The sequence below is a fragment of the Salvelinus fontinalis genome, chromosome 24, assembly GCF_029448725.1.
Source record: "Salvelinus fontinalis isolate EN_2023a chromosome 24, ASM2944872v1, whole genome shotgun sequence".
NCBI lineage: Eukaryota > Metazoa > Chordata > Actinopteri > Salmoniformes > Salmonidae > Salvelinus > Salvelinus fontinalis.
In genome coordinates this window covers 25100231-25116909 of record NC_074688.1, presented here as the reverse complement: position 1 = coordinate 25116909, position 16679 = coordinate 25100231, and the positions used below count along the sequence as shown (strand labels likewise).

The following is a 16679-nucleotide window of genomic DNA, read 5'->3' as shown; positions in this document are numbered from 1 at the left end:
AATCTTCTGCAGCAACATCTATTGAGATATATTGTGAAGACATTACCTCAACATTTAATTTGATTTTTCTTCTTCTTTTATTTACTTTGATGTGACGTCATTGCTACTGTGGTATTGATGACTTATTTTCTTATTCTGGTATTGACTTTCCAAAGCAGGCGGCTCAGAGCATTGATGTATGTTGAGCCTGCTACAGTGTTGTGATAGTGGTTGCCCGCCCCTCAGGCCTGCAGCAGGAAGCTGTATAACTGGCTGAAGGTGGCGCCCTATCGGCCCGACCAACAAGTGGAGGAGGAAGATGAGGAGCTCATGTCTGAGGCCCACGGCAAAGGGATCCGCGTGCTGGGAGTGGCCTTCTCATCCAGCAGGTAGAGTACTGCACACTGTCTCTGACTTCACTTTGTATGTGTCCCAAATTTCACCCTAGTGCACTATGTAGTGCACTACTTTTGACTAGACCCTATGTGCCTCTGGGCAGAAGTAGTGCACCATATAGGGAATAGGGTCTCTCTAACTGTCTCAAATGAACTGCCAATATGCCAACATTCCATTCAATCAATTTGGAACGCAGACCATGGGGGATAGAAGGACACCAGATTAGCGCACATTCCACAAATCTGATCAATCAAAATGGATATTTGTCAAGTCTGGCCCACAATGTGGTTACTAAAGTCCGATTTGGATATATTTGGCTGTTTTCACTGCATAACATTTAGATGTAGTTCCTTCTCAGGTTTAGAAGTATTGAGTGACTGCTATGCTAACTCCCTTTTGTATAAGCTGGTAGCTTTTTTAAATTCTTTATTTAACTAGGCAAGTCAGTTAAGAACAAATTCTTATTTTCAATGACGGCCTATGAACAGTGGGTTAACTGCCTTGTTCAGGGGCCGAACGACAGATTTTTTCCTTGTCAGCTCGGGGATTCGATCTTGCAACCTTTCGGTTACTAGTCCAGCGCTCTAACCACTAGGCTACTTGCCGCACAGCTTGCACAGAGAAGTGGTGTTAGTAATGAGGAGATTTGGGATTTTTCCCCCATGGCATCTTTCACCCCACGCATTTCCATGGTATTTCCATTATTTTGGTTGAGTTTCATTGACCTCTCTACTGCATCTATGCAGTCAATCCACAGCCATACACTGGCTAAAAATCAGTTGATGATAGAACTTAGTCAAGTTGTAAATGCAACAAGTACTGATATTGTATCATACAGTATAATAGCACTCAAAGCTTTCCAAGAAAACAAAATGGTTGACATTTATATATTTTAGAGGCAATTTATACAGAAAATGTGTATAAAACTGTATTTATAATTTTATGAAAATATTTTAGGTTGACAATAACTCTTTTACACAATTTTTTAAATATCACATGCCTTACTTTTGTTTTCCTGCATAAGTATAATCAGTATAATGCCTCTACTGCCATTCATTCAAATTAGACTGGTTTGGATTTCTCCCTGGCCAATATGGCTACCATTTTCATCCCATTCTGGAACGTTGAGGGTTTATGACATAGCCCCTCGAGAAATTTAATAGGAACTCTATGTTTATGACTTTGTTATTATTCACCGCAAACCTCTGTCTGTCTACAGAGACACCCCAGTGTTCTGTGCCCTGGTGAACGGTGACGGAGAGGTGGGGGATTTCCTCAGGCTTCCTTACTTCCTGAAGAGGAGGAACGCATGGAGGGAGGATGAAAGGGAGAAAAAGGTATATATAAAACCAAACCAAGTGTGAGTCCTAAATGGCACCCATTTACATGTTAGTCATTTAGCAGACGCTCTTATCCAGAGCGACTTACAATTAGTGTAGTGAGTGCATACATTTTCATACCTTTTTTTCGTACCATAGGGCTCTGGAAAGAAGTATTGCAGGGAATACTAGGGAATAGGGTCCATTTGGGACACAAAGCAAGAGTTTTGAAGAAGCTCAGATAACCATACCATCCATTGTTGACCATATTTGTTGTAAATATTGTAATATTTGTCCTACCATACCTTTAGATCCACGATATTGAAACCCTGAAGAAGTTTCTGAACAGCAAGAAGCCTCACATCATCGCTATAGCTGGGGAGAACAGGTTTGCAACCCTCTCCTGGTTTCTTTCACCTGTGGCCTTCTTAGACTGCTGTTTGAAGAAGCTTAGTAACATGACTGAGGTTGCATCCCAAACAGCACCCTATTCCCTATATAGTGCACTACTTGGGTGCCATTTGGGACGCATCCTGAATGTCTGTAATGTTCCCCTCCACTCCCTGTGCAGGGACGCCCAGATGGTGATTGAGGACATTAAACGCACTGCCAGTGAGCTGGAGCAGGAGTCCTCCTTCCCCACCATCGGGGTGGAGCTGGTTGACAATGAACTGGCCATGCTCTACATGAACAGCAAGAAGTCAGAGGTCAAGTCCTGCCCTCATTTCCCTAAACATGTTTTCTTTATTCTCACAAGACATTTCCTCATCTCAATTTTGTCTACATTGTAGGTTTTCTACATACTGTACCTCCAGAAACGCTCTCTGAGTGGTCCACAATGTGGTTTTTAAATATGTATTATGTATTGCCAATGACTGTAATATTGTGGAGTGAGTGACACTTAAATAGATTTTTCTCTTAACTCTACATACAGTACCAGTCAATAGTTTGGACACACCTTTGCTCATTCAAGGGTTCTTCTTTATTTTGACTATTTTCTATATTCTAGAATAATAGTGAAGACATCACTATGAACTATGAAATAACACATATGGAATCATGTAGTAACCAAAAAAGATTATTCAAAGATTATTCACCTCCAGGCTGTGTAAGGGTTATTTGACCAAGAAGGAGAGTGATGGAGTGCTGCATCAGATGACCTGGCCTCCACAATCACCCGACCTCAACCCAATTGAGATGGTTTTGGATGAGTTGGACCGCAGAGTGAAGGAAAAGCAACCAACAAGTGCTCAGCATATGTGGGAACTTCTTCAAGACTGTTGGAAAGCATTCCAGGTGAAGCTGATTGAAAGAATGCCAAGAGTGTGCGAAGCTGTCATCAAGGCAAAGGGTGGCTACTTTGAAGAATCTAAAATATAACTTATATTTTGATTTGTTTAGTTACTACATGATTCCGTATGTGTTATTTCATAGTTTTGATGTCTTCACTAAAATAGTAAAATAAAGAAAAACACTTGAATGAGTAGATGTGTCCTAACTTTTGACTGCCACTTTTTTTCTATTTCTCCAATCCACAGGCAGATTTCCGGGACTACCCCCCTCTCCTAAGACAGGCTGTGTCTGTGGCCAGGAAGATCCAGGACCCCCTGGTGGAGTATGCTCAGGTGTGCAGCAGTGACGAAGACATCCTGTGCCTCAAGTTACATCCTTTGCAGGTACAGACTGAGTTCCAAATAGGGCTTTGATTAAAAGTAGTGCACAAGGGGGGACAAAATGGCGGCGTAGAGAGAACACTGTGTTTCAGCGAGCTCCCGTGGCATTCGTAAATTTATATTTTTTAATTAATCTCCTAGCTTGAAAAAGTGGTAGAATTGGCTAAATAAGTTATCCTACAATGAGTCTTGACGGCTATTTCTCAAAAATCTCTGACAACATGCCCAACAGAACTACTAAGAACTCGACCAAAACCACCATCCCTGTAGATGTGCAGGAGGAGCTAGCTAACGTTAGCGAAGCTAACACCATTGCGGATCCAGGCACCATGGACCTGGTGATTCAAAAGATGACATTATTAAAGTGATTGATGTTAAGATAAGAACGGTCTTGGAAGCAATAGCAGGCCATTCAGCTGAACTACAGAGGGTTGTCAAACATGTTGATGAGGCGGAAGGAAGAATTGCTACAGTGGAAACTTCAACTACATCTATGGACACTGAGATAAAAGCACTTGAGAAACAGGTGCGCGAAATGGCGAAGCACATCGACGACTTGGATAAACAAGGACGCAGATGCAATATTCGTGTTGTGGGACTCCCGGAAAATTCTGAAGGGACACTAAGAGGCGGAAAAAGCGTGAAAAGCTAAAAACGTTAGAGGGTGAATTAGGAACTAAAGGACTATATTAAAACTCCCACTCCTGCCCTATTAAAGGAAATATCAGTTCTTAGATCAACGTTGGACTCTCTCCTAACACAGGACGCTGAAAAGAAAATGAGATTTGTCAGGCAAAAGCTATATGAACATGGCGATAAGCCAGGAAAGTACTTGGCGTACCTAGCTAAAGAGAGAGCTGACTCACAGTCAATTGCTACTATTACTGATTCTGATGGCAATAATTTATATGAAAATAAATTGATAAATTACTCATTTAAGAAGTTTTATGCAAATCTTTATGCCTCAGAACTGCAAAATTATGCACCCAAATTAATGGAGAAGTTATTTTCTAAGATTGAGCTCTCTACTATCTCCGAAGAACATAGGTCTCTCCTTAATGCCAATATTACCGAGGAAGAGATAATGTTCGCAATTAAGAATCTGCAAAATGGTAAGGCCCCAGGACCAGACAGGTTTTGTAGTGAGTTCTAGAAAGAGTTCCATGGCCTGATCCTTGAGCCATTGCGTGATATGTTTAACCACTCATTTTCAAATGACCAGCTCCCTCAAATGCTGAGAGAAGCCAACATATCACTTATTCTCAAAAAGGGAAAATGTCCAGAGTCTTGTTCCTCGTACAGACCAATTTCCCATCTGTATGTGGATAGAAAATTGCTTTCTAAAATTCTAGCCACAAGATTAGAGGACTCACTACCACTAATTGTGAAAGGAGACCAACCTGGCTTCATTAAGGGCCGTAAGTCATGCAACAATGTCAGGCGGCTTCTTAATGTAATTCAAGCCTACCAACAAAGTGCTATGGATGGTCTTGTGCTCTCCCTAGATGCTGAGAAGGCATTTGATCATGTGGAGTGGTCTTACCTATTCTTTGCTCTAAATATATTTGGTCTAGGGGACAACTTTATAAAATGGGTGAAAGTGTTATATGATGATCCTCAGGCTGCTGTCCTTACTAATGGGCTACGGTCAAATAGCTTCTCTATATACAGAGGTACCAGACAGGGCTGTCCTTTGTCCCCTCTCCTATTTACACTCGTTATGGAACCACTGGCCGAGGCCATCAGGGTAACGCCTGCTATACAGGGGCTGCTCATTGGTGATGTTCACCATAAAATAAGCTTGTATGCTGATGATGTCCTGATATTCATCTCTAGTCCCGAGACTTCCTCCAACGAGTGGAGGACAGTGGAGCCTCTTAAAGAAGAAGTTACAGGTCTGTGAGAGCCAGAAATCTTGCTTGTTTTGTAGGTGACCAAATACTTATTTTCCACCATAATTTGCAAATAAATTCAATAAAAATCCTACAATCCTACCAACCGCTGTATGGTCTTGGCCACAGTGCTGCAGCTCAGTTTCAGGGTCTTGGCAATCTTCTTATAGCCCAGGCCATCTTTATGTAGAGCAACAATTCTTTTTTTCAGATCCTCAGAGAGTTCTTTGCCATGAGGTGCCATGTTGAACTTCCAGTGACCAGTCAGTATGAGGGAGTGTGAGAGCAATGACACCAAATTTGACACACCTGCTCCCCACTCACACCTGAGACCTTGTAACACTAACGAGTCACATGACACCGGGGAGGGAAAATGGCTAATTGGGCCCAATTTGAACATTTTCACTTAGGGGTGTACTCACTTTTGTTGCCAGCGGTTTAGACATTAATGGCTGTGTGAGTTATTTTGAGGGGACAGCAAATTTACACTGTTATACAAGCTGTACACTCACTGCTTTACATTGTAGCAAAGTGTTATTTCTTCAGTGTTGTCACATGAAAAGATATACTCAAATATTTACAAAAACGTGAGGGGTGTACTCACTTTTGTGATATACTGTATATATATATATGTATGTGTAAGTGAGTGCTATTATTTTTTTTTTGTTGCTTTGTCTCTGTTGTTGTATCTCTTAATATGGGTGAAATTCCAATAAAAATACTGTTACAAAAAAAAGAAGTAGTGCACTATACAGTGAATAGAGTGCCATTCAGGACGCAACTCCTGTTTCCATTAGGCCAGGCATGCTTGGGAGATCATCATCACCTAGTGGTGGCTTTGATGAAATCACACTGAGGGTTTACAGAGATCCTTTAGAAACCCCTACTAAATGGACGATTCCATGCCTGCATGGCCCAATTTTTTTTGAGGGGGGGGATTTTAGATTGTTCTCAAAATTCTCACATAGAAACTTCATTGGGAGGAAGAATGCTTGATGTGCTATCTATGTTTTTTTGTAAAATCATGATGAAAGTGGCCATTTTAGGACCTTTTTGACCCATACATGCCCCCTGTAAGACCCAATGATCCGTGAACCGTACATGATACAGACAACACCTTGGTGTCATCATACTCCTAACTGCCAGTCTCACGGTAATTAACATAAACACGTTTAGCATCTCCTGGCTTCCACGCATAGCCTACAAGCCACTGGTGCAGACCTTTGAAACATCTAAAAAAAATTTAAAAAAAGTCTAATAAATCCATTTAATATAGCCCTCACAATCAAACCATTATTTATTTTAAACAGGTCTCAAGAAACATGTTATGAAGAAAATGTTGTCTATTTCAGAAGAACAGAATAGCATAGTCTGAAATTACCATATGTTATGCCCTGATCTAGCTATGCCATATGGCTGTGGGCCACACTAGTTCATTTAGCATACAAGATTGGCTTAGAATTCCATGGCATTATTTTATATTATTTTATAGTATGAAGAATACAATTGAACGTAGCTGAATAAAATAGAAAGGATATTTTCTCCAAATGATTTCTGAGGGAGTACGCACGTGCGGCTATTCTGTGTTGAGCTGTTAACACGGAAATAGGTATTCCTATATGCTTATTCTAGCAACTATAGTTGTGATACAAACATTGGGCTATACTGTATGTTTAATGCTTTTATACATTCTAAGGCTGCATGATGTGACTAATGATGATTTGAAAAAAGTTGCATGGAAGGCATGAGCTCTGCTTTGTTTCTTGTGCAGGCTGCACACACTTCATCAGTCTCTCATTCATAATTTGACAAGCACTTGATAATATTCTCACCATGCCTTGAATTTATTGGCGGCATCTCCCTTGTGTGGCCGTAATGCCCCTTAAAAAATCCATGCCTTTTGCGGCCAAAGTGGCCGTTCTGCCCTTGGGCTGAATATAATAATTATAATTCCCTTCTCTTGGCAGCCGTGCTCCAAAGCACCTCTCACTTACATGATTCTCTCAGATATCTCAATTGTTATTAGCCAATGCCCGTCACGTGATCGGGTCCTTCTCACAGGCATCTCAGCTCCGAAGTAGGCTACAAGTGAAGACTGACACATCGTGGACGTAACTGCGCGCGTCCGTCTTATCGAATTCCGAGGTGCATATTGAAGAATTTAGTTTTTGTCAGCCAACAAGATGAGTAGGCCTAATGAACAGCGAAAGCACTAGCCTATGTCAATCTACTATCCCAAATAGTACAAAAGTTGACCTATTCTATTGGTCAACTTGTCCTTCTGTGTGAGAAATAAATATTCCAAACATACTCTGGGACAGTTGTGGGATGCGATAGAACCCAAATTACACTGAACAAAAATATCAACGCAACATGTGAAGTGTTGGTCCCATGTTTCATAAACTGAAATAAAATATCCTGGAAATGTTCCATATGCACAAAAAGCTTATTTCTCTCAAATTTCATGCCCAAATTTGTTTACATCCCTACTAGTGAGCATTTCTCCTTTGCCAAGATAATCCATCAACCTGGCAAATGTGGCATATCAAGAAGCTGATTAAACAGCATGATCATTACACATGTGTACCGTGTGCTGGGGGACAATAAAAGGCAACTCTAAAATGCCACAGTTTTGAGGGAGCGTGCAGTTGTCCTGCTGACTGCAGGAATGTTCACCAGAGCTGTTGGCAGAGCATTTTATGTTAATGTCTCTACTATGATCCGCCTCCAACATTGTTTTAGAGAATGTGGCAGTACGTCCAACCGGCCTCACAACCGCAGACTGTGTGTACGGCGTCGTGTGGGTGAGCGGTATTCTGATGTCAACATTGTGAACAGAGTGCCCCATGGTGGCGGTGGGGTTATGGTATGGGCAGGCATAAGCTACGGACAACGAACACAATTCCATTTTATTGATTGGCAATTTCAATGCACAAAAACACCGCAACAAGATCCTGAGGCCCATTTTTTTCAAGGTGTCTGTTCCCAGTCATGTGAAATCCATAGATTAAGGCCTAATGAATTTATTTCAATTGATTGATTTCCTCAAATGAACATTAACTCAGTAAAATCATCGAAATTGTTGCAACAAAAAAAGCAATGAGGCTGATGCAACAGATCAGAACGTTTATCTTAACGTTTATAAACTATTAGGCTATTTCTTCACATTATAAGTACAGCAATGCGCACACGGCAGTAGGCTATAAGCACAAATATTCCAAAATGCAATCAATTAGCTCCCGCTGTTCTCAAAAGTGACCGCAAATGAGATTATGGATGTAATGCTTTAATATAAAGGTGCATATTTATGGTGAAACTTATCTTCCCTAAACTTGAAACTCACGCACCCACTTTGTATACCAGTAAGGCTCTACACCAGTTGTAAAGCGGATTAATGTGCTTAATTTTAAGAAGTAATTTGATCACTTAAGTTGTGATACAAACCTTATCAAAACATATAGGCCTATGGGCTAGACTACATGAGGTGTGCGACTATGATTTGAAAAGGTCACACAGAAAAAAGGCATGTGCTGTTTCTTGCCTTACTGCACACGCTGGGCATCATTCACAAGTGATAATCCATCAATCACAAGTGATAATCCATCAATCACAAGTGATAATACATCATTCACAAGTGATGTAGCAGTCAGAAAAAATATAGGCATATTTGTCTTCATCTTGTCGTCATCTTGTCGTGTCCCGTGTATTATATATATTTATATACATCTTTTTATATATTTTTTCTTCGCATATATATTTATATTTTTTTCTTAAATCCAACTTCAACATACTCTCCTGCAACCTGCCTCACCTAATGTGGTATAGATCTGCTATTTTCTTTACTTTAGAACCAGAACCCCCAACAGAAGCTAGCTACTAGCTAGTAGTCAGCTAGTCACTGCTAGCGGTCATCACCTAACCTTTAGCTCGGACAACTCCTGCCAGTCTGCACAGCGCGATTACCGGACTGTTAGCTGAAGAGGTCCATCAGCCAATTTCTTGGGCTACTATACCTATTTTTCCAATTGGCCTGGACCCTTTTACTACACGGACCCCTGCTGATCCATCACGACTGGTCTGCCGATGTAACCACACAAGGGGGCTACAACAGACTTCTTCCGTCGCAACGTCCCTCTAAGGCCCTTCTGCTAGCCCCTGGCCCGCTAACTGTCTGAATCGCCGTGTCTCCAGCCCGCCCAGCTCCTCACTGGACCCTGTGATCACTCGGCTACGCATGCCTCTCCCTAATGTCAATATGCCTTGTCCATTGCTGTTTTGGTCAGTGATTATTGTCTTATTTCACTGTAGAGCCTCCAGCCCTGCTCAATATGCCTCAGCTAACCCTCTTGTCCCACCTCCCACACATGCGGTGACCTTACCTGGTTTAATTGATGTCTCTAGAGACAATACCTCTCTCATCGTCACTCAATGCCTAGGTTTACCTCCACTTTGTCTGTACATTATGCCTTGAATCTATTCTTCCGTGCCCAGAAATCTGCTCCTTTTACTCTCTGTTCCGAACGTACTAGACGACCAGTTCCTATAGCCTTTAGCCGTACCCTTATCCTACTTTTCCTCTGTTCCTCTGGTGATGTAGAGGTTAATCCAGGCCCTGCAGTGCCTAGCTGCACTCCCATTCCCCAGGCGCTCTCATTTGTTGACTTCTGTAACCGTAAAAGCCTTGGTTTCATGCATGTTGACATTAGAAGCCTCCTCCCTAAGTTTGTTTTATTCACTGCTTTAGCACACTGCCAACCTGGATGTCCTAGCCGTGTCTGAATCCTGGCTTAGGAAGGCCACCAAAACCCCAGAAATTTCCATCCCTAACTATAACATTTCCCGACAAGATAGAACTGCCAAAGGGGGCGGCGTTGCAATCTACTGCAGTGATAGCCTGCAGAGTTCTGTCATACTATCCAGGTCTGTGACCAAACAATTTGAGCTTCTACTTTAAAAAATCCACCTTTCCAGAAACAAGTCTTTCACCGTTGCCGCTTGCTATAGACCACCTTCTGCCCCCAGCTGTGCCCTGGACACCATATGTGAATTGATTGCCCCCCATCTATCTTCAGAGCTCGTGCTGTTAGGTGACCTAAACTGGGACATGCTTAACACCCCGGCAATCCTACAATCTAAGCTTGATGCCCTCAATCTCACACAAATTATCAATGAACCTACCAGGTACAACCCCAAATCCATAAACACAGGCACCCTTCATAGATATCACCCTAACCAACCTGCCCTCCAAATACACCTCCGCTGTCTTCAACCAGGATCTCAGCGATCACTGCCTCGTTGCTTGCGTCCGTAATGGGTCTGCGGTCAAATGACCACTTTTCATCACTGTCAAACGCTCCCTAAAACACTTCAGCGAGCAGGCCTTTCTAATCGACCTGGCCCGGGTATCCTGGAAGGATATTGACCTCATTCCGTTAGTAGAAGATGCCTGGTTATTCTTTAAAAGTGCTTTCCTCACAATCTTAAATAAGCATGCCCAATTCAAAAAATATTGAACCAGGAACAGATATACCCCATGGTTCACTCCAGACCTGACTGCCCTTGACCAGCACAAAAACATCCTGTGGCGTACTGCATTAGCATCAAATAGCCCCCGCGATATGCAACTTTTCAGGGAAGTTAGGAACCAATATACACAGGCAGTTAGAAAAGCAAAGGTTAGCTTTTTCAAACAGAAATTTGCATCCTGCAGCACAAACTCCAAAAAGTTATGGGACACTCTAAAGTCCATGGAGAATAAGAGCACCTCCTCCCAGCCGCCCACTGCACTGAGGCTAGGAAACATAAATAAATCCACGATAATTGAGAATTTCAATAAACATTTTTCTACGGCTAGCCATGCTTTCCACCTGGCCACCCCTACCCTGGTCAACAGCCCTGCACCCCCCACAGCAACTTGCTCAAGCCTCCCCCATTTCTCCTTCACCCAAATCAAGATAGCTGATGTTCTGAAAAAGCTGCAAAATCTGGACCCCTACAAATCAGCTGGGCTAGACAATCTGGACCCTCTCTAAAATGATCAGACAAAATTGTTGCAACCCCTATTACTAGCCTGTTCAACCTTTCTTTCGTATCGTCTGAGATCCCCGAAGATTGTAAAGCTGCCCCGGTCATCCCCCTCTTCAAAGGGGGAGACACTCTAGACCCAAACTGCTACAGACCTATATCTATCCTACCCTGCCTTTCTAAGGTCTTCGAAAGCCAAGTTAGCAAACAGATCACAGACCATTTCGAATCCCACCGTACCTTCTCCGCTATGCAATCTGGTTTCCGAGCTGGTCATGGGTGCGCCTCAGCCACGCTCAAGGTCCTAAATGATATCATAACCTCCATCGATAAGAGACAATACTGTGCAACTGTATTCATAGACCTGGCCAAGGCTTTCGACTCTGTCAATCACCACATTCTTATCGGCAGATTCAACAGCCTTGGTTTCTCAAATGACTGCTTCACCTGGTTCACCAACTACTTCTCAGACAGAGTTCAGTGTGTTAAGCTGGAGGGCCTGTTGTCTGGACCTCTGGCAGTCTCTATGGGGGTGCCACAGGGTTAAATTCTCATGCCGACTCTCTTCTCTGTATACATCAATGATGTCGCTCTTGCTGCTTGTGATCCTCTGATCCACCTCTACGCAGACAACACCATTCTGTATACTTCTGGCCCTTCTTTGAACACTGTGTTAACTAACCGCCAGACGAGTTTCAATGCCATACAACTCTCCGTCCGTGGCCTCCAACTGCTCTTAAATGCAAGTAAAACTAAATGCATGCTCTTCAACCGATCGCTACCAGCACCTGCCCGCCCGTCCAGCATCACTACTCTGGACGTTTCTGACTTAGAATATGGGGACATCTACAAATACCTATGTATATGGTTAGACTGTAAACTCTCCTTCCAGACTCACAGTAAGCATCTCCAATCCAAAATTAAATCTAGAATCGGCTTCCTATTTCGCAACAAAGCATCCTTCACTCATGCTGCCAAACATACCCCGTAAAACTGACTGTCCTATCGATCCTTGACTTCGGCGATGTCATTTACAAGATAGCCTCCAAAACTCTACTCAGCAAATTGGATGCAGTCTATCACAGTGTCATCCGCTTTGTCACCAAAGCCCCATATACTACCCACCACTGCGACCTGAATGCTCTCGTTGGCTGGCCCTCGCTTCATATTTGTCGCCAAACCCACTGGCTCCAGGTCATCTATAAGTCTTTGCTAGGTAAAGCCCCACCTTATCTCAGCTCACTGGTCACCATAGCAGCACCCACCTGTAGCACACGCTCCAGCAGGTATATTTCACTGGTCACCCCCAATGCCAATTCCTCCTTTGGCCGCCTTTCCTTCCAGTTCTTTGCTGCCAATGACTGGAACGAATTGCAAAAATCATTGAAGCTGGAGACTCATATCTCCCTCACTAACTAAGGACCAGCTGTCAGAGCAGCTCACAGATCACAGCACCTGTACATAGCCCATCTGTAAATAGCCCATCCAACTACCTCATCCCCATACTGTTATTTTTTTTGTGCCCTTTTGCACCCCAGTATCTCTACTTGCACGTCATCATCTGCACATCTATCACTCCAGTGTTTAATTGCTAAATTGTAATTATTTTGCCACTATGGCCTATGTATTGCCTTACCTCCTTTATCTTACCTCATTTGCACACACTGTAAATATACTTTTTGTCCTATTGTGTTATTGACTGTATGTTTGTTTATTCCATGTGCTTTTGCGCTTTTGCCATGGTTCATTTTCATTCCAGCAAGGTAGGCTATACACCTGTTGTAAAGCAAAGCAATTTTCTTAATATTAGGTTATTTGAGAAATAAATATAGTAGGCTTAGCCTATAGAAAGCTGATGGGCACCTCCTCTTTTTAATAGAAGCCATTAAAACTCTGTTTTCTCACGTAATTGAATAGCCTATAGATTACATTCTCGATTACATTTGCATTGATGCCAGAGTCATTAGAGGGACAATAGAGTGCTGAGTTTGGTAGGCTACTAATGACCATCAGCAGCATTAGAGCTTGGAGAGGCCTAGTTACCGTGACTAAATGGTCACGTGGAATTTGACTGCGGTCATGACTCTGGTCACCGTAACAGCCCTAGCTGTGATTGGTTAATAACCTATAATGTCAATGTATAAAATGGAAAGCCGACTCTCGAAATGTAATGTGTTTAAAGAGTATATTGTTCCAAACACCAAGATGTTGTCTGTAACATGTACGGTTCACGGATCATAGGGTCTTACAGGATGCAGGTATAGGTTTTTAAAAAGGCCTAAAATGGTTCTAAAAAGATTTGTGATACAAATTTTAAAAGCATGTTAAACATCCTTCCTCCCAATTAAGTTTTTGTGAGAATTCCCAGAACAATCTGTGATAACATAAATATTTTCGGGCCATGCTGGAATGGAATCACCCAAATGCAGTAGCAAGTCTAGTTGACTGTACATGATAATCATAGTCTGGTTTGAATCAAAGTCTGTGAATCAATGTGTCTGTAAATAGTGAGTCTGACTGTTCTCTGTCTGCCTCCCACACAGGAGCATGTAGTGAAGGAGGACCTGCTGAATGCTCTGTACTGTGAGTTCATCAACCGGGTGAATGAAGTGGGTGTGGATGTGAACCGGGCCATGGCCCACCCCTACACCCAGAGCCTGGTGCAGTACGTCTGTGGCCTGGGGCCCAGGAAGGGATCCCACCTGCTCAGGGTAAGACATAGATCACATAAGGCATCTAGATTTCCAACATGTTAATACAATGTAATTAAAGTGTTACTACACAGATATAAAAGCAACAATATACCAAGTGAAAGACTCATGTGAAGGCCTAATTACAGAGGAGGAACTATTTGATGCAATTGGGGCCTTTAAGGATGGAAAAACTCCAGGACTGGATGGCATACCAGTGGAAGTATACAAACTGTCACGTTCCTGACCTGTCTTCCTTTGTTATGTATTTGTTTTAGTTGGTCAGGGCGTGAGTTGGGTGGGTTAGTCTATGTTTTCTATTTCTATGTGGGGTTTTGTGTTCGGCCTGGTATGATTCTCAATTAGAGACAGGTGTGTATCATTTGTCTCTGATTGAGAGTCATACTAAGGCAGCCAGGGTTCACTGGTGTTTTGTGGGTGTTTGTTTCCTGTGTCAGTGTTTGGGCCACACAGGACTGTTTGAGGTTAGTCACGTTTGTTGTTTTGTATTTTGTAGTGTTTTCTTGTTATTTACATTAAACATGTACAATTACCAATCCGCATCTTGGTCCGATCCATGCTCCTCCTCGTCTGAGGAGGAGAACGACATTGACAACCGTTACAGAAACACCCACCACAACAGGACCAAGCGGATTGAGGAAGGAAGGAAGGAACTAAAGCAATGGAGAGAAGAGGAATGGACTTGGGAGGAGATCCTGGACGGCAAAGGACCCTGGACTCAGCCAGGGGAATATCGCCGTCCCAAAGCGGAGCTGGAGGCAGCGAAAGCGGAGAGGCGGTTTTATGAGGCAAAGGCAAGGCAGAGTGGCTGGAAGCCCGAGAGGCTCACCCAAAAATTTCTTGGGGGGGGGGGGGGGGGGCTAAAGGGGAGTGTGGCGAAGCCGGGTTGGATACCTGAGCTAACTCCCCGGGCTTGCCATGGAGTGAGAGGGCGTCGTACTGGTCAGACACCGTGTTATGCGGTAAAGCGCACGGTGTCCCCAGTACGCGTGCTTAGCCCAGTGCGGGCTATTCCACCTTGCCGCACTGGGAGGGCTAGGTTGGGCATCGAGCCGGATGCCATGAAGCCGGCTCAACGTATCTGGCCTCCAGTACGTCTTCTCGGGCCGGTGTACATGGCACCAGCCTTACAGGTGGTGTCCCCGGTTCGCCTGCATAGCCCAGTGCGGGCTATTCCACCTCGCCGCACTGGCAGGGCTACGGGGACCATTCAACCTGGTAGGGTTGGGGAGGCTCGGTGCTCAAGAGCACGTGTCCTCCTTCACGGTCCGGTATATCCGGCGCCACCTTCCCGCCCCAGCCCAGTACCACCAGTGCCTACACCACGCACCAGGCTTCCAGTGCATCTCCAGAGCCCTGTTCCTCCTCCCCGCACTCGCCCTGAGGTGCGTGCCCTCAGCCCGGTACCTCCAGTTCCGGCACCACGCATCAGGCCGATTGTGCGTCTCAGCCGGCCAGAGTCTGCCGTCTGCCCAGCGGTGCCTGAACTGCCCGGCTGCCCAACGCCGTCTGAGCCATCCGTCTGCCCAACGCCGTCTGAGCCATCCGTCTGCCCAACGCCGTCTGAGCCATCTGTCTGCCCAACGCCGTCTGAGCCATCCGTCTGCCCAGCGCCGTCTGAGCCATCCGTCTGCCAAGCGCCATCTGAGCCATCCGTCTGCCACGAGCCATTAGAGCCGCCCGTCTGTCCCGAGCCGTTAGAGCCGTCCGTCAGTCAGGAGCCGCTAGAGCCGTCCGTCAGTCAGGAGCTGCCAGAGCCGCCAGCCAGTCAGGAGCTGCCAGAGACGCCAGCCAGTCAGGAGCTGCCAGAGACGCCAGCCAGTCAGGAGCTGCCAGAGACGCCAGCCAGTCAGGAGCTGCCAGAGACGCCAGCCAGTCAGGAGCTGCCAGAGACACCAGCCAGTCAGGAGCTGCCCTACGGTCATGAGCTGCCCTCCAGTCATGAGCTGCCCTCCAGTCATGAGCTGCCCTCCAGTCATGAGCTGCCCTACAGTCATGAGCTGCCCTACAGTCATGAGCTGCCCTACAGTCATGAGCTGCCCTACAGTCATGAGCTGCCACTCAGTCCGGAGCTGCCACTCAGTCCGGAGCTGCCACTCAGTCCGGAGCTGCCACTCAGTCCGGAGCTGCCACTCAGTCCGGAGCTGCTTCCCCTTCTCCCGGAGCTGCTGCCCCTTATCCCGGAGCTGCTGCCCCTTATCCCGGAGCTGCTGCCCCTTATCCCGGTGCTGCCCCTTATCCCGATGCTGCCCCTTCATTTAGGTGGGTTTAGTTGGAGGGTGGTCATTGGGCGGAGGATACGGAAGCGGGGAGTGACTATGGTGGGGTGGGGACCTCGCCCAGCGCCAGAGCCGCCACCGTGGACAGACGCCCACCCAGACCCTCCCCTAGACTTTGTGCTGGTGCGCCCGGAGTTCGCACCTTAAGGGGGGGGTTCTGTCACGTTCCTGACCTGTCTTCCTTTGTTATGTATTTGTTTTAGTTGGTCAGGGCGTGAGTTGGGTGGGTTAGTCTATGTTTTCTATTTCTATGTGGGGTTTTGTGTTCGGCCTGGTATGATTCTCAATTAGAGACAGGTGTGTATCGTTTGTCTCTGATTGAGAGTCATACTAAGGCAGCCAGGGTTCACTGGTGTTTTGTGGGTGTTTGTTTCCTGTGTCAGTGTTTGGGCCACACAGGACTGTT

At 44.9% G+C, this 16679-nt stretch overlaps 1 protein-coding gene across 2 annotated transcripts in view; it reads left to right on the top strand.

Annotated features, from left to right (window-relative positions):
- The window catches only part of LOC129822217 (transcription elongation factor SPT6-like), a 42406-nt gene that overhangs the window by 15820 nt on the left and 9907 nt on the right, over positions 1-16679 (top strand). For both annotated transcript variants that reach the window (XM_055880305.1, XM_055880306.1), the window contains exons 18-23: positions 226-368; positions 1595-1712; positions 2006-2082; positions 2266-2401; positions 3233-3370; positions 13827-13994. In XM_055880305.1, the coding sequence (XP_055736280.1) occupies positions 226-368; positions 1595-1712; positions 2006-2082; positions 2266-2401; positions 3233-3370; positions 13827-13994 (780 nt within the window). The remainder of the gene's footprint in view (positions 1-225; positions 369-1594; positions 1713-2005; positions 2083-2265; positions 2402-3232; positions 3371-13826; positions 13995-16679) is intronic.